Here is a 20275-nt window from a genome sequence, read left to right on the forward strand (position 1 = left end):
GGCTTTTTTTCCTGGAGACAGGAGCTCTGGGGAGCTCCAGCCCCTTCCCCTGCCCCTCCCTGTGTGTTAGTCCCAGTTTCTCCCCAGGCTTGCTGCCCCAAACTGGAGGTTATTTGTGGTGTGGGAATTATGCTCTGCACTTGACCACCCCTCTGCCTTTCCTACCCCCACCCTCCCCCGGCAGCAGCTTCTCTTCCCCTAGGTTGGTTTGGAGCAGCTCCTTCCTTGAGGTTCCTGCAATGCACATGGAGTGATAGTGAAGTGCAGCCTGAGGTCAAGAAGCTGCTCAGGAAAACCCAAGGAATGCTCCAGCTTCTAGTCAGCTACACCTCAAATGAGTGACCCCTGGAACAAAAGCTTCCTTTGCAATAAAAGCTGATACTGTACAAGCTGCTCCTGTTGTCTTGCTCTCTGGGCCTGTGTTTAATCCCAGTCCCCAACAGAAATGTCATCACTGGAGGAAGAGAAGTGGTGGGAAACCTTCCCTTTCTCCTGGGAGGCTTTATTCTGCCCTCTGGGCAAATGGGGTTTCTCTTCTGGAAGTGCTTTTGCTGTTAGTTGGAGCTGGTTTGGGTTGTGCAAGGCTGGAGTCACTGCTGCTACTCTGATCCAGTGAGCAGTGTTGTTAATTGACTTCAGTGCAGTTTACCCCCCTGAGTCTTGCAGTGGTTTGTAAGTCCTGTGCTGAGATTCAATCCTTGCATTCAATAAAGAGCTCATTTCAGATCTGAGCAGCCTGGGGAGGGGCTTGTTCCAGGGTGCAGCTAGAAGGAAATGCTGCTTTTGCTGCTTGGCTCAGGGAGGGCTTCAGAAGATAAAGATTCTGAAACAGCCAAACTCATTGCCTGGCTGCTGTGGTGAGGCCCAGGAGCTGCAGGGCCCTGGGTGGGCTCTGAACAGGGTGAGACACTGGCACAGGCTGCCCAGGGAGGCTGTGGCTGCCCCCTCCCTGGAGGTGTTCCGGGCCAGGCTGGATGAGGCCTTGAGCAACCTGGGCTGGTGGAGGTGTCCCTGCCCATGGCAGGGGCCTGGAACTGGATGAGCTTTAAGCTCCCTTCCAGCCCAGCCCACTCCATGGTTCCACGATGAGCCCAGTGATGGGAGCAGGTCACGGTGCCTTGGCCCAGACCGAGGCCCAGGTTCGGTCAAAGCCATGCTCGGTCTTGCACCATGTCCTCGGTGTCAGGGGAGCCACAGCAGCACAGCTCTGAGGAGGAACCCAGCAGAAGTTTCTCTTTAATCTTTATTGATTGCATTTTTTTACAAGTATAGAATCTGATTTCAGTCAGATGCTACTGCAGCAGCCAGCAGCCTGCGTGCTCCTCCTCCAGAGATGCAACAGAGGACACCAAGGTCTCCTTGAGGAACAGACTTGCCTTGCTCTCCTGGGGGGGTCCAGTTAGGCTTCACCCAAACCAGTCCCTGCCCCTCTGTAGGGAGGGGAGCACCGTCCAGGAGGCAGCAGTGAAGGCTTCTCCCACCCCTGGAGCAGTTCTCATCACAGAGGACAAGGCAGAGCCGTCCTGGAGCGGGAGGGCTGTGGGAATAGCTCTGGAATGCAGCATCACCCTGGGGACATCGTGGAGTGATCCAGGAAGGGGCTAAGGCAGATCACGACCGTGCCTGGAGCCGAGGGATCCAGCGGCTTTCACCTGCCCCCAGCGCGGAGCTGAGCGCCAGCGGTGCAGCCGCAGCCCCTCCGCAGGGCTTGTGCACACAGCTCCCCCACTGCTTCGTGGGCTGGCCCGGGGGGGAGGCTTCACCTCCTGCTTCTGTCTCAAGCCACGTTTCTGGACAAGCCCTCTGGCTCTTTTCCACCCCCAGGCAGCACCGGTGGTGTGAAATGGACAGAGTCTGCTGTGTCCATCAGAGAGCAGGAGAGGGAGCAGGACAGGGAGCAGGAGAGTCACACCAGGGGTCAGTGTGCTCCAGGACTACTGCCCTGGCGTGGAATGAGGGAAACAAAAGCGAAGCTCTTGTGTTTACTGGAGCTGAATCACCCAGCCTGGGCCCGTGGCCGACAGGCAGTGCCTGGCTTCACCTGGGCTTTGTTGGGTTTACTTCTGTTTGATTTTCTTCGCTTTGAGCACAGGTTCTGATCTGACTAAGGACCTCACACACTATATACCGAGAGTCCCTACAGCTGTTTAAACCAGCACTAGCACCACAAGCCTGCACTCCTGCCTGGCCCTTGGACAGACCCAGTGCCAGGGGGCTGGAGCCCACTCCGTGCTGGTGCCGCTCCCTCAGCCCCTGCAGGATTTCTGCAGGGAAGCAAACAAGCTGGGAGCAAGACCCAGGCTGCTGCACCACAGGCACCCAGGCTGCTGCACCACAGGCACCCAGGCTGCTGCATCACAAAGCGCACTTTGTTCATCAGCGCTGCCCAGCGCCTCCCAGGCCTCTGCCTGGGACACTAAAACTGACTGAGAAAAGAAGGGAGGCTCTAGGAAAGGATTCAACTCATGAGAAGACTTCATTCAGCTAAACCAGAGAAAGGCAGATGGGGAATCCCTGCGGAGAGAAACGCTTGGGAGGGGACCGTTGGCCTTGCAGGTTGGTGAGGTGAGACTTGGCTGAGGTTCTGCTGCATGGTAAAGAACCCAGGTTGGCTGCAGGAGAAGGGGACGGCTCCGCTCCGGTCGCCTGGGAACAGCACATCCCTCCTGCTGTGCTTCCCGCCTGCAGTCCCTTCAGATCCCCCAGTAAGGCATCAGGGGTCTGCGCTCCCTCTCGTAAACGTCTGGGATGATGCCGTAGGGGGTCTGCACCATTTTGACCGTGGTCTTCCCAAAGAGCTTCCTCTCGTAGTCTATCAGCTGCCTCCAGAAGCCCACGTTGGGCCGGATCACGGGGCGCCTGGCCTTGACCCAGTTGTAGGCCTCGAAGAGGGTCACCTTGTGGTACTTCATCAGGTAGGCGATGCAGAGCGTGGCCGACCTGCTGACGCCGGCGGCGCAGTGCACCAGGGCGGCTCCGTGCTTCCGCGCCACGCTCTGGATCTTGTCGGCCACGCTGTCGAAGTAGAGCGAGATGGGGGCGTTGGGCATGTCGGCCAAAGGCACTTTCACGTACTCAAACTGGGGCCAGTTGAAGTTGGGGATCTCGATGGTGGCGTTGATGATGCAGGTGATGCCCCGGGACAGCAGCAGGTGCCGGTTGGAGGCGACGCTGCCCCGGCTCAGGTACAGCGAGGGAGTGATCTGCGCGATGCCCCCCAGGGCACCCTCCGAAAGCATGCGTGGAGCCATCAGAGTTCTCGGCAGGGAGTTGTGGCTTCTGGAGGTCATGGAGGAGCTTGGCACTCAGGCTTCCATTATGGGAAGGGATCCAACGGGATCTGCAGCCGAGGGAAGGGTTGTCCGGCCCGGCGGTGCTGGCACAGCAACAGCCTCCTCCGCTCGGTCGCTGCAAGACACAACCGGTGCCACGTGAGCAGGGCAGCCGCCCGCTGCCACCAGCCCCGTGCGAGGGAACCCCAGCTCGCCCTGCTATGACCTGGGCAGCCTCTGACTGGCAAAGCTCCGTGGGGCAAGGTGGTGCAGGCTTTGTGCAGCGCTTACTAGCGTGGGGCCCCCAGGCAGTGCCTGGACAGATGCTAACCAAAACACCTCCCAGCCCAATTAGCTCCAATTACTCGTCGAGGGCTTAGGCAGCCTACCTGTGGGGCCTGGCAGCATCTCACCCGGATTAGCACGTGGAGGATTAGCTACACCTTCTCCATGCTCAAAAGCAACTTCACAGCTGGCCAGAGCCCAAAGGGATGGTGAGAAACAGCTCACCAGGGCTGGGTGCAGATGCCAGCTTGGAGCCTGCCCTGCCCGCTCCCCAGAGCCACCCTTCTCCCTTTTTAGGTAGGTGCAGGGCCCTGCCAGAGCACACACAGCAAGCTGCCCATTAGGCAAGGCGGTGACTCATGTCCACCCAGATCAGCCATCGGCCCTCAGCCAGGCTGGGCAAGTGTGGAAGGAGTGACCTGGTTCTGTCAGAGCCTGCGAGGGAAACCAGAGCAGAGGCTGGCACAAGGGAGGCTCTTTTCCTGCTGCCTTAATCACTGCCTCATGCTGTGGACAAAGAGGATCTGCAAGGGCTTGGCTTGGATTCACCTGCATGAGCCACACACCCCTGCCTGGGTCCCCACTTTGCTCTTCCCTGCTCCTTTAGGACTTCTCCAGAGGAGAAGCTGCAAGCAAGGGGCTGAGGCCCAGAGCATTCATCATTTGCCAGTCCCTTTTAGCTGTGGATTCTTCAGCTAGCAGGGGGCCATGGAAGAGGCTCTGGTCAGCACTGGCTGGAGAGTCCCTGCTCTACCCAAGTAGTGCCCACCAAAGTGTGGAGTGGAGAGGACCCAGAGGATGCTCAGCTCCTTGGCTATGGGGGTGTCTGTTCCTCCAGCGGTTAACTCCACATCAGAGTCCTCAAAGGGTTGTGAGACCCCAGCTGGAGCTTCCCCAGCCCTGACACCAGAGTGCAGCCATCTGTCTGCATCCGGTGCCCCAGCACACACTGGCAGGCCCCAGCAGCAGCTGGTAAAGCTGCCAGTGGATTTTTGGCAGGGCCTTGTGCTATGGTAACCTGAGGAGCAGAGCATGGTCTCCTCTGGGGCTTGCTCCCTGCTGGCAGCTACTTGAGCAGCTCCTGAGACCATGGGCCCAAAGCCCTGGTGCTGCAGCTTCAGTTCATGCCCCAATAAGATCTTTGCTGCAGCTGTGAGCACTCAGCTTCCCCTGTGGGCACCCCCACCACGGGCACCCCCACCACGGGCACCCAGCTGGAGCAGCAGGGAATGGCACAGGTCAGCAGAGGAAAAAGGTGCTTGGAGCAGAGGCCATCCCTGCTCTCCCAGAGCTGTTCCTGACAGGACTCAGGCACTTACCCTTGGTAACAAGGGTCCTACTCCAGGTCACGGCTGGGCACAGGGGAGCTGCGGGCTGCCGAAGCTGGGATGTCTCATTGAGTGTGTCCAGTGCTGAGCTGGGGAAAGAAGAGAGCAGGGGGTTTGCAAACAGGCCAGCAGGCAGCCTCTGCTGCAGGAGGGGTGTTAAAGTCACCCACTTTAAATATAGGTGGTTAAAGTTAGGTGGCTGTGCAGGAACTGGCAGGGGAGACACCAGCTTCCCTGCCCACCCCCCAGAGAAGGACAGAGGGGAAGGCACTGGCTGCTGACATCATAATGCCACCAATCGCTGCCAGCACAGCATCCACAGTCCCAGCCTGGGGGAATCTGAGGCTGGCACTAAAGTCCTGACTCAAAAACAAACAAACAAAAAGTTAAACTAGTTGCAGGAATTAATTTGCTCCAGCTCCTCCTTTAGCATCTGCCAAGCTGCTCGCCCAGCCCCAGGCAGCTGGTGCAGGTCTGTGCTGCATCTGCCCGTGCCCAAAGCAAGCTCCTGGGAGCCCCTCTGCAAGGGCTGCGCTGCCTGGGGCACTGCTGGAATTCCAGGGACAAAGGGGAAGAGGCTGAGCTGCTGCCAAGAGCCACAGCATCCCGCTCCTGGAAACGCTGCTGGGAAATGCTGCTGGACTGGGAGAGAGTGAGAGGAACACCTGCCCCAGGCCGGCTCCCAGCAAGGCAGACCCTCCCTCCCCCTCCCTGCCCCGACGCAGCTCATCCCTTGGCCATCTCCAGCACAGGGGGTGAGGGGCTGGTGGCTGCTCTGTGCCCCCTCCCCAGCTCAGGGAAGGCCTCACTTTCCCTGGGACCTGCACACTGAGCTGCAGAGCGAGGAGGACAGGGGCTGGCCCGGAGATGGGCTCAGAGACGGCAGAGCTCCTGCGGCTGGCAGCGCCGGGCAGGCTGCATGGCACGGCAGCTGGCCCAGGAGGCTGGCACGGCCGCGGCGCAGGGCTGCTGGGAGGCAGGGCGGGCCGGGAGGCTCTGGCAGGCGCTGGGGAGCGGAGACAAGCTGGCTGGGGGCCAAGGGACAAACCCGAACGGGATTTTTAATGACACACCTCCAGCGAGGGCTGGGAAACGCTAGAGGAGGGCAACCTGCAGATGTGCAGCAGGAGAGGCTGCTGGGTGCTGCTACACCGCCTCGCTCTGCTCCCGTGCCAAGGGCCTGCTGGCACCTCCGGGAGCAGGGCAGCAGCATCCCTGCCTTAGCCCCACAGACCACAGCACCCAAAGCTCAACCCCAGTGAGGCCCTGGCCGCTGCTGGGGGCCGAGCACACTCCTGCCACGTCCATGCTGCCGCACCTGGGCTCCGGCTGCTCCCCACGGCGCCTCAGAGCGCTCCTCGGGGCGCTTTGGGAAGGGCTTTGCTGCTTTCCATAAAGTGGTTCCTGTTCGCAGGCAGCAACTTATCCCCGCATTTGCATGTGACAGGCCGGGCTGGCTCTGCGAACCCTGCCGCCGCCGGGCTGGCAGCGAGCCGCCCGCGCAGCGCAGCGCAGACCCAGGAGTGTGCAGAGCAGAGCTCCTGCTCCGGGGAAGAGAGGAGCAGCGCCAGGGAGGCACCCAGCTATCCCTCCTCTGCTTGCAGGGGGGGCACGGGGTGGATTCTGAGCCCAGGTGGGAACGCAGCCGGATGCCCGCGGTGCCACGTCCCAGTTACCTGCCTGGGGCTCCACACGGCTGGCACCGGACAGCGCTGCCTCGGCCGGTGGCAGCACGGCTCCTGTCCAGCAGGAGTTAAGCTTTGAGAGCAGCTCATTCCACAAGTGCGAGCTGAGGCCCCGAGCCCCGCAGCCCAGGCTGCTGGCGGCAGACGCTGGGGGAAAGGCTACGGGAGAGGGGCAGGGGCCAGCGTCCCTCCCGCGGGCACAGCTCTCGCAGCAGGAGCTTGGCTGGGATGGCACCGACTGCGACACGCTGTCTCAGGCATGTGACAAAGCCACACTCCTCCTGCCCACACATAGCAGGCTGAGCAGCTGCTGGCTTGCAGGGAGCCTGCAAATGGAAGGGGCCTCGTCTGCCGCGGAAGGCAGTGGCTGCGTGCGGCGCCTTGGGCTGGCGAGGAGGAGGCTCCAGCAGCCCTGCAGGTGCGAGCCCTGCTCTGTCGTGAGAGCTGCACCTTCTCCTGACCCTCCTGCCTGGCCCCAGCCAGCTTCACAGCATGGGCTGGGTTGGAAGGGTCCTTAAAGATCATCCAGTTCCACCCCCCTGCCATGGGCAGGGACACCTCCACCAGCCCAGGTTGCTCAAGGTCTCATCCAGCCTGGTGCTGAACACCTCCAGGGAGGGGACATCCACAGCCTCCCTGGGCAGCCTGTGCCAGAGTCTCCTCACCCTCACTGGCAAGAATTTCTTCCTCATCTCCAGTCTCAATCTGCCCTCTTCCAGCTTTGCCCATTGTCCTGTCACTACAAGCCCTTCTAAACAGACCCTCCCCAGGTTTCTTGTAGCCCTCTTCAGGTACTGGAAGGCTGCTCTAAGGTCTCTCTGGAGCATTCTCTTCTCCAGGCTGCACAGCCCTTTTGGGGCTCACCTAAAGTCTGCTCTTTCACTCCTGTCAAACTCCCTGTGCCTTTCTCAGCACCTCTGCCTTCTCCTGCCCTGTCCATGACATAACCCAATGCTGCTGCTCTTCACACAGGAGTTCCCCTCCTTGTGCTGGGGCAGAAAGAAAGGAAAAGAGAGAAAAGGCTCTGCTTGGCCACTGCTGTGTGCAGAAAAAATAGAGGTAAACATCTGAAGATCCAATGGAGCACACACAGCGCCCAGCCCTGGCTGTGCCACCTGCACAGGACAGTGGAAAATGGGCACAGGGAGAGGTGCTGGCTGTGGGTCCAGCTCTGCCTCCTGGAGTGCAGCCAGGGTGCACTGCTTCACTGAAAATAACCTCAGCTCTCCTCCCGGGGCGACGGCGTCCCTGGCCCTGATGACACAGGGCTGGGACTGGTGCAGCCTTCCCAGCAGACTGGTGGGTTCTGCATAATTAGGAGTGGGGGAAATGAGAGGGTGATTACAGCCTGGAGATGCCTCTGGTCTTCAAAGCCTCCAGCTCCTTTCCCCACACTCTTGGCCAGCAAGGTCCTGAGTGCCGGTTTGCAGTGAGGTGACACTTCTCCAGCTCCTGCCATGGCCAGAGCTTCATCCTGCCCCCACCAGCTGTCCACAGAGCCACTGCTCTCTGCCACGCTGCTCATTTGGGCACCACATGAGGTTCTGCTGTACCTTGAGGCTCAGCTGGGTGGTTCACCCACAGCTGGGTCCACTTGGAGAGGGGGCAGATGCTCTCTGGTGGCTGCTCCCATGGAAGGCTTGGTGCTTTGGGAGGCACAGGACTGACCACTTTGAGACTGGATTGTATCCCACCTCTGCTGGGTTTTCCTGGCATCCCCTCCAAACAAGGGGGTTTCAGAAGCAGCACAGCTCCACTGGTGCCCTGGTTTGTGCAGCAGGTGCTCCAGTCCCTCAGGCTGCTGCTGGCAATGCTCAGGGCTCTGTTCCTCCAACTCGTGTCATAGCTGGCGTTTGTTTCCTGCTTTCATCCCTGGGAACGTGGTCCTGCTAAGAAGGGCTGCAATTCCCACAGGAAAGCATTCCTGGTTCCTCCCAGGAAAGGCTTGAGAACACCTCTGAAAACTCAGAAGGCAAGCAGGGAGATGTTAGCTCCACAGGCTGTGAGGGGCAGGAGGGGAGAGCCTTGCTGCTCGGTCTGTACTCAGGGAGTTGGCAAGGCTGAGCCTCTGCTTTCTTCCCTGCTGCTGGCTGCTCTGCTCGGGTTTGGGGGTTCACTTTTTGTAAGGGCTCCTCTGGCTTGAGAGCAGAGGCTGGGTCCTGAGGGGCTCAAGAAGGACCTTTAGCTGGTGGTGGACTGGCTGTCAGTGACGTGGCTGTGTGGCTGGTACCTGGCAGCGGTGAAGGCATCTCCCAGGCCCTCGTCCCCTGGGCCACGTGAAGCTCTGCAGCTGTGTGAGTCGGCAGCCAGGGGTGGCTGCTCCTGCTCTGGCTCTGCTGCTGCTGGCTGGGTGCCCCTGGCTCTCTGGCAGCCGTTCTGCTCCTCCTGCCCTAACGCAGCCAGGAGGACCACGGCTGAGCAGGGCATCCTTGGAGTGGGGCAGAGGACGAGGCCTGGGAGGTGCTCAGCAGGTTTAGTGCCTGGGGAGGCTGAGGAGAGCGGTGGGTCCTGCCCTGCTGACAGAGCACAGACCCCAGCGGCCCTGGTTTCACTCCCAGAGCATCATCTGGGATTCAAAGCAGGTCTGTGGGCTGGGTGTGTGAAATGCTGGTACAGGAGCAAGCCTTCTCCCCCTCCCAGGAGAGGGAAAGTTATTCATTCATTTTGGAGATGACAAATGCTCCCTAATGCTGCAGTGAAGAGAGAGTCAATATTGCAGGCGCTGAAGGAAGGAGCCTGCTCAGGGCTCTTCCTAGCCAAGCTGAACAGCAAATTGCCTCAGAAATGGTCTTGGAGAGCAGCATTTAAAATAAATGTCAGTGGAGAGCACCAAATGCAGCCCTGCTGAGGGTCAGGCCTCGCTGGTGCCCAGCCCGTGGCAGTCTGATGTGAGCTCAAGGCCAGGGGTGCTGCAGCAGTGACCGCAGCTCAGTGTCTGCTCTGCTGGGGTCTTTGCCTTCCTGCCTTTGGCTGTGGTGGATGTGCTCCTGAAGCTGTCACAGCCTGCTCTGTGTGTGGTTCACAGCCATCAGCTCATCAGCGTGATGGAAGGGATGAGCAGGTTGGGTTTGAACAGAAGGAGGGGGAAGCAGGAGGGGATGCTGGGGTAGCTTGGGCTGTGACCAGCCCCTGACTGATTCCTGCTTGCAGCCTGTGGTACCCTCTCGGGCGAGCTCAGGATGGAAGCTGTCAGATGTTAAACCAAGATAATCGTCTGCCTGCCCCAGCTCCACACAGGCCTGGCTGCTCCTGCAGCACACAGCACCACTGGGGTTCCCACCCTGCCAGGAACACACTGGTGGCACTTCCCAAAGGTTTCCTGGTGCACTCCAGCCTCAATGCCACAGGAGAAGCTCACAGGGCACAGCTGCAAAGGCCCCCAGGCTGCAGGACACCTTCAGTCCACAGTCTGGTTCCTCCCAGTGCAGCGCTGCCTCCTCCACACACCTGGAGCTGGGGCTGCTCCCATGACCTGAGCCAGCGCTGCAGGGCTGATGAGCTCTCCCCAGCCTGTCCCAGCCTGCTGTGACGCTGCCTCTGGAGGGGTGACAGCCGACGCTCCTGCGCCACAGCTCATCTCCTTCCACGGGCACCGCTGGCATGCCAGGTGCTCTGGGCAGGCTTGGGGAAGGCCAGGACTTGGCAAGCCTCACCCAGCTGCCTCCTGCAGCCCAGGAGCCACAGCCTCACTTGGCAGCCAGTCCCTGCTCATGCTGCAGGCACGGCACGGCACGGCACACAGCCCCCGTCTGTGACTGGGCTGCTGAGGTTAATCCACTGAGCAGATTCCAGAGGGGTTAACCAGCGATTGCAGACGGCATGGGTAGCATTGCAAGCATTTCCAGACCATCAGGGCATGCCTTATGGTTGGCAACTTCTGAATCAGCCCAGCTGATGAGCTCCTGAGTGTCTGGCGGTGCTCTGCCAGCCCCTCAGCCCCCCTCACGCTGTGAGCCAAAGCCTGGCTCCATGATCTGCTGCTCCCCCAGCACCAAGGGAGCAGAAAACAACAAGAGCGCTGAGGGGTTTTGGAAGGCTCCACGAGGCTGCTGCTTGGCACAGGGACCAGGCTGCCTGCATGCCTCTGCCAGGCAGGGGAGGGCAGCTCCACTGACTCCTCACACACGCTGCCACTATCTCCTCCTCGGCGAGGCAGCAGAGCCTGCCCACGGGCACCTTACCCACTCCCTGCCGCGCAGCCGCCCCCACCCCACAGCTCTGGAGCTGCTTCCTCCCTGCTCGAGAGCTGGATCCTGCCAGCTGTGAGGCAAAGCTCTCGCCACGGGCAGGGAGAGCTCGGGGCAGGGCCGCAGGAGCGGGCGCAGCTCGCTGGTGTTTATCGCTCGCCCATGATAGGATATCGGCCGCGCTGCTCTGGGCTCCGGCTTCCCACAGCAAGGAAAACAAACCTCCTTCCTCCGGGAGGCAATGGCTGTGCTTGCAGAGCTGCTGGCTCCAGCACCAGCTGGCAGCAGGGGCACAGTGCTCACCCAGTAGTGCAGCCCTCCACAGCTCACTCAGGGTCTGGTGGGGTGCAAACAATGCTCCCTAAACCCCAGAATCAAGCCTTGAGGAGGCACAAACAGGAGCCTACAGTTATGTGCAGCCTCGGTTCTGCAGTCTGCTGAACACCAAGGGCTGGTTTTGAACCCCAAGTGAAGATATCATCTGCTCTGAAGCACTACAGCTCATTTCGGTGCTGGCTGATGGCATCTGGATTGCAGGTGGAGTTTAGAAAAGCTGCCCTGCTCCCCGTGTCTGAAGTGACCCTGAGGGGACACAGATGGAGTCAAAGCACAGCCACCCGCTGTGTGACCCTGCCGGGAGCACGGCTGCTCAGCTGACACCGCGGGGCTCATCCAGGTCTGTGCTGGGGGAGGTTGTGCCTCTTGCTTCCGTGGCAGCAGTTCTGGGCTCTGGCCTGTCCCTGCCAGCCCACCTCAAACCCCATAAAATCCAAGGCAGCTGCAAATTAACTGCAACGAGCCCTGGAACCTGTCTGGTGCTTCCCTGCTGACGCTCACCCGGACCTTTTCCAGGGGCACTGCCAACTGATGCATGCTCTGAATGCAGCCCTGCTTCTCCAGAGGTTCTCAGAGCCTGGCACCCCCAGTAAACCGGTGACATACCCCAGGCTGGCAGGAGCTGCTCACGCTCTCCAAAGTCAGGCAGTGGTTCACCACCAGGCAGTAAAAGCAGCAAGCAAGAGCTGGAGGGAGAGCAGCACGAAAGCAGGATGGGAAAGGGCTGGTCGGCTCAGCAGCAGCTGTAAGGAATGAGGTCACCTTCTGAGCACATCGATGGGGTTGCTTAGGGTAACAGGAAGGGAGGCCAATTTTAATCAATTAGTTGGAAATCAAGTTTGCAGTCAGGAGCAAAACGCTTCCCGAGCAGGCAGTGCGGGGCCGGCCCCCTGCACCTCCGGCGCGCAGCTCCGGCGCTCCGGGCTTGGGGAGCGGATTCCCCTCAGCAGGGGGACACTGGGAACAGCCAAATCCCCTCTGTGAACCGGGACTCCTGCCCCCTGAGCTCTGCTGGGCCTCTTGCCAAGGGCTGTGCTGTGGGGTGGCTGGAAGAGGGCAGATTTAGGCCAGAGGTTAGGAAGAAATTCTTTGCAGTGAGGGTGAGGAGACTCTGGCACAGGCTGCCCAGGGAGGCTGTGGCTGTCCCCTCCCTGGAGGTGTTCAAGGCCAGGCTGGATGAGGCCTTGAGCACCCTGGGCTGGTGGGAGGTGTCCCTGTCCATGGCAGGGGGTTGGAGCTGGAAGATCTTTAAGGTCACTTCCAACCCATTCTGTGATTCCATCACAGAGAGGGAGATGAAATCTCAGCAGCCCAGGTACCCAAACCCAGCCAGCTGTGGGGCAGCAGTGAGCATGGCAGCACCTGTTGAGCCTTGCTGCAGGGAAACTAAAACCTGACTGAGTGTTGTTGTCTTTCTTTCAAGTGGGGAGCAGCCCTATGAGGCTGCACCATGAGCTGGTGCTAGGGAGTGCTCTGCAGGCACCACGGCTGGGGCAGCCCCCCTGAGCCCTGCCCGGGGCAGGCCGGGCACTGTGTTTGCCTTCCACTTGGAGGCTTCATTCCCAAGCAGCCAGGGCTGCTGTTCAGAGGTTTCTCAGCTACTTCCAAATGCCAGAGCCCGATGCTGGCACTTCTGATTGCATTGTGGTTGCTCAGCATGTCATTTGTTGAAGCCATAAATTGTGTACCCAGAGAGGGAAGGAGCTGGGAGAAGCTCCTGCCCCTGGTTTGAGGAATCACAGAAACCCACCCTGGAAGTTAGGTCCTGCAGCGGTGGGCAGGAAGCTTGGAAGGCTTCTGTGCTGCACCAGTGTGGATGGCTCTGCTGTGTGGTCAGCCAGAGCAAAGCTGCTCCCCAGACCCACTGCCTCGCTCAGACACTTCTCCCCCACTCCTCATCCCTGACTTCTGCCTGGATGTGCAGCTGTGCCACGTGGCTGGCTCCCTGAGACAAAGCTGGTACCAAGCTCTCCACGCAGAGATCGGCTTGAGACTTTCTCGTGTAGGCTTCCGCGCTTCTCCCCTCCCTCCCCAACGCCTGCTGTAGACAGACACACCCCTTGCATGTTTCCCCACACCCCCTGTCCATTTCTCTCACCAGAGCAGCAGGAGCTCTCTGCCTTCCCAGCTCTGAGGTTCCAGCTGGGATCAGGTATTGAATCCAGCCCTGCAAATTTCGGTATTGCCCTGACCAACAAGGAAGCAGTGCCAGAGCCTGGGGCAGACCCCACAGAGCAGCGAAGGCTTGGATGAAGCCCCTGGGATTTCACCTCTCCCTCTGGAGGACGGCTGGGATGTCTATGCCCCGTCCAGGAGCCCTGGGGGGCAGGAAGGGCAGGCAGAGCTGCACCCTCGCACCTTCTGGGCATAAACCCCTCGCAGCCTGCTGCACTACTGCTCCCTCCTGACGCTCACCAGGGTCACGTCAGCCAAGCCATGGCAGCAGATTGCTGCCGGTGGGGAATGGCACGTTCTGCCCAGACTGGGGGGCTCTGCTTTTCCACTGCTTGGGCACTGGAGCGCTGGAGTCTGTCCCAGCCACGGGGAGCGTGGCGCACACCAAGGCGGAGGGAGAGGCCCGGGGGAGGAACGTGCTCCCGGCAGGGCAGGGGCTGCCGATCCGGTGTGTCATGAGGCAAAAGAGCGTTTTGTTGGTGCTGATCCTTCCAGCGTTCCCGGGGCAGCGGCGTTAGGGATAAACTGAACATGCAACACGATATTGGGGCAGCTGTCAATACTCGGCGCTTCAGAATAAAAGACTCATTTGCTGCCCAGTCGAACAGGTCATAATCCTGCCCAGTCTCCCTGCAGCCAAATGCCGCTCATTGATTGCTGCTCCGGCCCGGAGCAGCTGCTCCGGCGCTGAGTCAAGGGCCAGGCACGCAGCCGGCTTGGCTCGGAGGCCGGGCGGCCGCAGGCACGCGACAGGGGCTGCCGTGCCCCGGGGCCGGGGTGCCAGGGGCGGCCAGCACCCCGATGGGCAGCAGCCAGGGAATGCCGCCCCGCTCCGGCACCGCCACAGGCGCGGCGTGGGCTGAGCCTTGTTTCCACATCGAGGAAACACCCGAGCCCTGCGCTGGGCTCTTCTGCTGTGGAACCCAAGCAAATCCTTCTCTCTCCAGCCAGGGGTTCAAAGCATCCGTGAGGGGGGTTTGGCCCAGTCCTGGTCTTCTGGGCGCCTTCTGCTGGATATGCCTGGGTGGGCTGCACCGTCCCACCACAGTCAGCACCATTAGGGTTGGGCTGGATAATCTTAAAGGTCTTTTCCAACCCGAATCAGCCCACGGCTCCCTAGCTCTGGATGCACGGGACTGTCCTGAGCCTAGCGATGTCCGCGGGGAGGGCCCTCGGGGCTGCATCCAGCCCCTCTGCGCCGGGGGGGCCGATCCGTTCTCCCCTCGGTGTGGCGGGGGGCACCCCCCCGCGGGGGTGGGCACGCTGAAAGGTTGGACCAGATAATCCACGAGGTGCCTTCCAGCCTGGCACTGACTCTGTGCTGGGGGAGGCAGCGCTGCCCAGTCTGGACGGGCAGAGCCGGGGCCGCGACGAGGGACTGGCCACCGGCATCGGGGAGGGAGCTGGCCGGGCAGAGCCCCCCGGAGAAGGGCACTTTGGGGCATAATTCATCGCGGCGAGCTGTAAATACGGCGGAGGCGGCGTTACCGCGGCAGGGGAACGCTGCCGCCCGATCCCCCCCGCCCCGGCCCCGGCCCCGGCCCCGGCCCCGGCTCTTACCATGGCTCCGCGGCAGCAGCTCCGGCTCCCTCCCGGGGCGGCGGCGGCGGGGCAGGACTTTTATCGGGGCTCCGTCTCTCCGGGGCTGCCACCTGACCGTGGCGCTGCCGGGGCCGCCCTCCGCCCGCCGAGCCGCGGTTACCAGGCTACGGCGGGGCCCGGCCCGCCCGGCTCTGCCCCGGGGCGGAGGCAGCTGGCGGCCGGCCCAGCCTTAAAGGAGCCGCTGGCCGGCGGGGGCCGGGCCGGGGGCGCCTCCGGGGACGTGATGTTGTGTGGGGACAAGTGGGGGTGCCTGCTGGGACATGACGCTGTGTGAGGACAAGTGGGGGTCCCTGTAAGTGTGGGCAGATGCGGTGGGGTCCCTGTGTCTATGGGGACAAGTGGGAATGCCAGGGGGACGTCATGACCAGTGGGGACAAGTGGGGGGCCCTGGAGGGATGGGAGCAAGTGGGGATCCCTGTTGGGACACGACAGTGTGTGAGGACAAGAGGGGGTCCCTCTGGGGTCGAGTCAAGTGAGGGTCGCAGTGGGGACATGATGGTATTTGAGGACAAGTGAAGGTCCCTATAGGGACATGACAGTGTGTGGGGACAAGTGGAGGTCCCTCTGGGGAAGGGGATGTGCCAGAGTCCCTGTGGGGACTGGGTGAGTGCCCAGTGGGGAGGGGGGCAGCCCTAGGAGGGAGAGCTGAGCCTTGTGTTTTGTGGATTCAGGACGTAGCCAAGACACAGCCTCTGCTTTCTCCTTTCTCCTCCCTGCCAGGGTAAAGGAAGGAGGGTGGCCCGGGGGTCCCTTTGTTCCCATGGCTGGTCCCTTGTCAGTGGCAGGGTCCCCATGGAGGGACAGCACGGGCAGGGGGATCCAAGTCTGAGTTCGTCTGGAAACCGTCAGGCTAAGGTGGAAGGAAAGGTTTGCTCCCACCACGTCCCCACCACAACAGGGATGGGACAAAGCTGCCTGGCACTGGGGAGAGGAGGAGGAGGGCAGCCCCCAGGTTAACCCCCCGGCTGCTGGAGCGAAGCGCCGGTGCTTGCCCTGCTTTTGTTCGGTTCCTGGCTTTGTTGTCGCAGGTTCAGACCGAAATAGCACAACCCCCTAATGGGAAGCTTCCCCTGCCCCGAGCCCTCCGGTCTGCATCTCCCTTCAGCAGGTTTCATGACTCAGCAGCCCAGATGGAACCATCCCTCACAGCCCTCAGCACCAAATCTGTTTATTGCTCCAGAGGCTGTTTTTCCAAGAGCCTCTCAGCTTTCTAACAGCCAGGCTCTTCCTCGCAGCCCTGCCTCTCCCGCCAAGGCTCTCGTCACACTGCGCGGAGGTGGGCGAGGAGCAAAAATAGACAAATTCAGAAAACCTCAAAAGGCCAAAAAAATGAAACTGGGAGTTGGGCTCTGCAGGCTCCAGGTTTGCTTTGCCTCCGCGTTGCATCAGCTCTGCTCCTCTCTGCTGCCTGCCTTGGAGCTGCACCGGCTCCGGGGCAGAAACAGAGCCCTGGGAGCGCTCAGGCAGCTCAGCCTCCTGAGACGGCTCCTCGGGAGCTGGCTTGGAGGGACCATGCCCTCGGCTCAGGGCTCAGAGCCCTCGCAGTGCAAGCCTGGGCTGGTGTTGTCCATGGGCAGTGTAGGGAACGATGAGTATGGGTTTTGAGGAGGCAACCTCAGCAAAGTCCCTCCCCAAGCACCTGAACCTCTCATTTTCCCCTTTTCTGGACACCATTACATGAGCAACAGGCTCCTGCCCAGCCCCAGGCCACTTGCCCCTGTGAGTCTTGACTACTCACTCAGCAGCGGATGGCTGTTTTAAATGCTGGTGTAACTTCTGCTTTTAACCTTCACCCTGCCAGGAGCTTTGTGTGTTGCTAGCATGTGTTAGAGGATGCAGAGAGGGACACCTGGGAGGCCTTTGACCCAAGGATGCAGCAAATGCTGTGGGAACAGGAGCTGAAAGGAAAAGTCAGCTCCTCCCCACACTCAGCCCCTGGCTTGGAGCAAGAGCCAGGAAGGGAGGACCTGGAGGGACTTGGTGGGTGCTGCTGGAAGGCTGGGATCCTCCAAGCCTCTGCCAAGAGCCATTTCAGCCAGAATGGAGGAGCAGAGGGGCAGGTGGGGGCGGGAGGGTTTGCTCTGGAGGCAGGGGACGTGTCAGGCAAGTGCTTTCTCAGACACCTGCTTGGCCTCTGCCCTGGCTTGGGGGTCAGCAGTGCTTCCGTGGGACCCCCTGCAGCAGAGGGAAGGCAGCCTGTGCTCCCATCACGCTCTGCCCAGGTGGTGAGGAGTGGCAGCAGCTCTCCTGTAAGGCAGACTTCCTGCCGGGGGCAGGTTTCCCCTGACACTTCCCATAGGATGCATCTCTTGGGACAGATACAAAGGCTGTGCTGGGACAAAGGTGCTTGAAGCAGGACCAGACCCTCGCAGCGATGCCCCACGGTGCCTTTAGCTGTGATGGCATCGGAGGGGCTCCAGCCCATCTCACCCCAGCCCAGCCTTGCAGATCCCGTGCCCGGTGTGCCGGGGTGAGCTGGGCAAGGTGCAGTCCTGGGCACATTCCTGAAGGGCGAGTCCAGCCCGCAGTCCATTAGCTGGTCATTAGGGCTATTAGCTTAATCACGGGGTGTTTCCTGCCACGCTCTGTGATCATCTGTGATCAGCGTGTGAGGGTCACGCAGGCTGCTCCGTGGGGAGCAGGTGGCTGCTTTCCACACACCCGTGGCACTCCTGTGCGGGGATCTGCCACCCTCCATCCATCCATCCATCCTCTCCAGTTTCCATGGCTACATCAGAGTTTACTCTTCCCCGCCCTCGGCCGCCTGCATGGGCGTGATGCAAAAAAAGCTTCCTGCGTGATGCAGAAAGCCCAGGGCCGTGGGACCCCCGGCTTTGACGTCCCAGGCTGTCACCCCGCGGAGCAACAGGCGCCGACCAGCCCGGCAGCGCTCGCACCCCAGCCCAGCGGCACCTTTGAGGGGCTCAGGAGACCTGTGGCACTTTTGGGGGGCTGCCTTCTCCTGCTGAGGGCAGCAGGGACCCGGGGGAGGCAGCGAGTGACCTTCTGGGGATAAATGCAGGCGCGGAGCTGTCGGCCGCCTCTCGGTCGATGCGAGGTGACAGCGCGGAGCGGAGATCCCGGAGCGGGCGCTCAGGCTGTGCCTTGCTAATGCGGGAAAACAAAACCTGAGCGCTGGGTCACCGCCTGCCGTTCAAGCGGCCGAATGTGGAGCACTGGAGGCCTCTCGGGGGGGGAGGGAGGGCGCAGGGGGATGTCAGAGCACAGCCGATTCCGAGCTGCTTTACAGCCACGCCAGGAGCAGAGGGGTCTTGCATCCAGACCCACAGCCGAGCTCCCCAGGCGGGAGGAGGCTTTGGCCGAGGGGCTCCCAGGACACGGGTGGGTGAAGGGTGTGTGGCTCCAGGCCCACGGGAGCTGTGATTCACGGCCCGGTGCGGGAAGTGCTTCCATAGCCCAGGTGTGTTTTGGCTGCGAGGAGCCACCCGTGCCAGAGGCTTAGTCACTGCTGGGGCAATCCTCATGCCTCGCCCCAGCAGCTCAGGCATCCCCCCTGTGCCCGCCTGGCCTGTGTGGAGGGAAGCGTTGGTCCCCTGAGGCCAGTGGTCTCTCTGCTGTCCCACCTGATGGGCTATAGGTGACTGTGAGCCCTACAGGGCTGTGAGGAGCAGCTCCACTCTATGCTGGTTGGACTGAGGGGCTCCCTTCTTGCCCCTGGGTAGTCAGTGGGGGAGCAGAGATGGTGGGGTGCAGGGACCCCACGGCGTGGGCTGTGCTTCAGCAGCTCCTTTGGTGAGACATGTGGCACAGAGGGGTGCTGGGAGGGTGAGGTGAGCTCCAGCCGGGCTCTGGCACGCTGAGTCACAGGGCTGTGAGCTGTGAGCCATGGCGTGAGTGCCTCCGGCCCGGCCAGCGCCGCTGCTCCGCGTCCTTCCCCGACCCCTCTGCCCCGGGGCAGGCTCCACGGCCAGGTGGGGAAGTGAGGGCTGATGGGCTGGCTTGGCCTGGCAGCTCAGCTGCTCCTTGCACCTCTCCCACGGTGGCTCCTTCCTCCCCATCCCAAGCCACGTATCACCACCTGCCTCCTGGGCAGCCAAGCTGAGGTCAAAGAATCACAGAGCTGTTTGGGTGGGAGTGGACCATTAAGGGTCGTCCAGTCCAAGCCCCTGCAGCCAGCAGGGACACCTGCAGCTAGGGCAGGCTGCTCAGAGCCCCAGACAACCTGACCTGCAGTGGGGCCAGGGATGGGTCTCTGACCCATCACAAGGCCCTCAGACATCTCCTGAGAGCTGAGCCTGCAGCGTGCTCCTGCAGAGCCCCAGGAGCGCTGCTCTGAGCTCCCCGTGGCCTTCAGTGGGGAGGGCTGGGCAGTGCTGGTGCCTGCAGAAGCTGCTTCATGGAACACTGACTCTCCAGTCAGGTTTTGCAAAAGAAATGAGATGTCAGTGATTGTATGGAAAGGTCAGGGGATGCCAGGCTGCTTTCTCAGGTGTAAAAGGTGATCTTTGTGCTGGAGCAGCCACTGCCTAACCGCTGTGGCGCCACAGGAACCCGAGGCAGTGGGCACCCCACGTGCTCTGAGCTCATACTTGACCCCACACCTGGGGTTTCTCATGCTTTCTCCTACTCCATTGTTGCCCTTTGGTTTCCCACACGGTCCTGACCCAGGGCTGCCACGATGTGCCAACACCAGGCTGGGATGTGTGGCCTGGGCTGTGGTTCCTCTCTGAAAGGATGCTTAGCTCTGTGGGGAGCAGCCAGGCAGGATGGAGGCACAGCAGGACAGGGGCACGGCAGGGTGAAACCTCACAGCATGAGGTGCTGGTGGTGTCACTCCCTGTTCCCCTCCATCAGCTCCAGCCAGAGGGAGTGGGGTGGAAACACCTCTGCCTCCCCTGTGCCACTCTCTCCTCGCTCACTAATAGATCCTGCTGGCTCTTCCCGGAAGGCTGCCGAACCAGTTTGTTGCAGGAGCAGAGGGATGGCTGTGGGGCATCGCCAGCTGCCTTGGACTGTTCTTGTTTGGTGTCACGCTGGCCAGGAGGGCAGCTCGGGTGTTCCTCTAAGCACAGCTGAGTGGCTGCTGCTCCAGCCCCGGTGCTCTTTGTCGGCAGAAGGGAGAGGTTTAGGTTTCACCGGCCCCACCTGATGGGAATTCGAGCAGGCACTAAAACTAGAGCTGCTTGCGCCGACGTTATCGGCCTGATCTGCTCTGCGAGGAGCGGGGGAGCGCCCGGGATGTGCTCCTGGCAGCCCCCGGGATGTGCTCCTGGCAGCCGCCACCCCCCGGGGCTGAGTCACCAGCGGCCCGGGTGCGTGAGCTGCCGGTGACGGCAGCGGTGAGACCCAAAAAAGAAAGCCCCAGCTCCGGTGCTTTCCGTGGCAGGCGAGGAGCGGAGCCCCGAAGAGGACTCAGCCCTCGCAACAGCTCCTGCCCTGGTGAC

General features: G+C 61.4%; 1 protein-coding gene across 1 annotated transcript; it reads right to left on the reverse strand.

Annotated features, from left to right (window-relative positions):
- Positions 1–1886: 1886 nt before the first annotated feature.
- On the reverse strand, positions 1887–3401 carry DUSP14 (dual specificity phosphatase 14). Its single transcript, XM_009908872.2, has one exon. It carries the CDS (start codon positions 3288–3290, stop codon positions 2694–2696), a length of 597 nt encoding a protein of 198 aa, XP_009907174.2. The 5' UTR covers positions 3291–3401; the 3' UTR covers positions 1887–2693.
- Between the last annotated feature and the right edge of the window lie 16874 nt (positions 3402–20275).

This window comes from Dryobates pubescens, chromosome 13, assembly GCF_014839835.1.
Source record: "Dryobates pubescens isolate bDryPub1 chromosome 13, bDryPub1.pri, whole genome shotgun sequence".
NCBI classification, from domain to species: Eukaryota; Metazoa; Chordata; class Aves; order Piciformes; family Picidae; genus Dryobates; species Dryobates pubescens.

Excerpts from the sequence above, each read along its gene's own strand:
- DUSP14 (XM_009908872.2), bottom strand. The coding sequence starts at position 3,290 with ATGACCTCCAGAAGCCACAACTCCCTGCCGAGAACTCTGATGGCTCCA.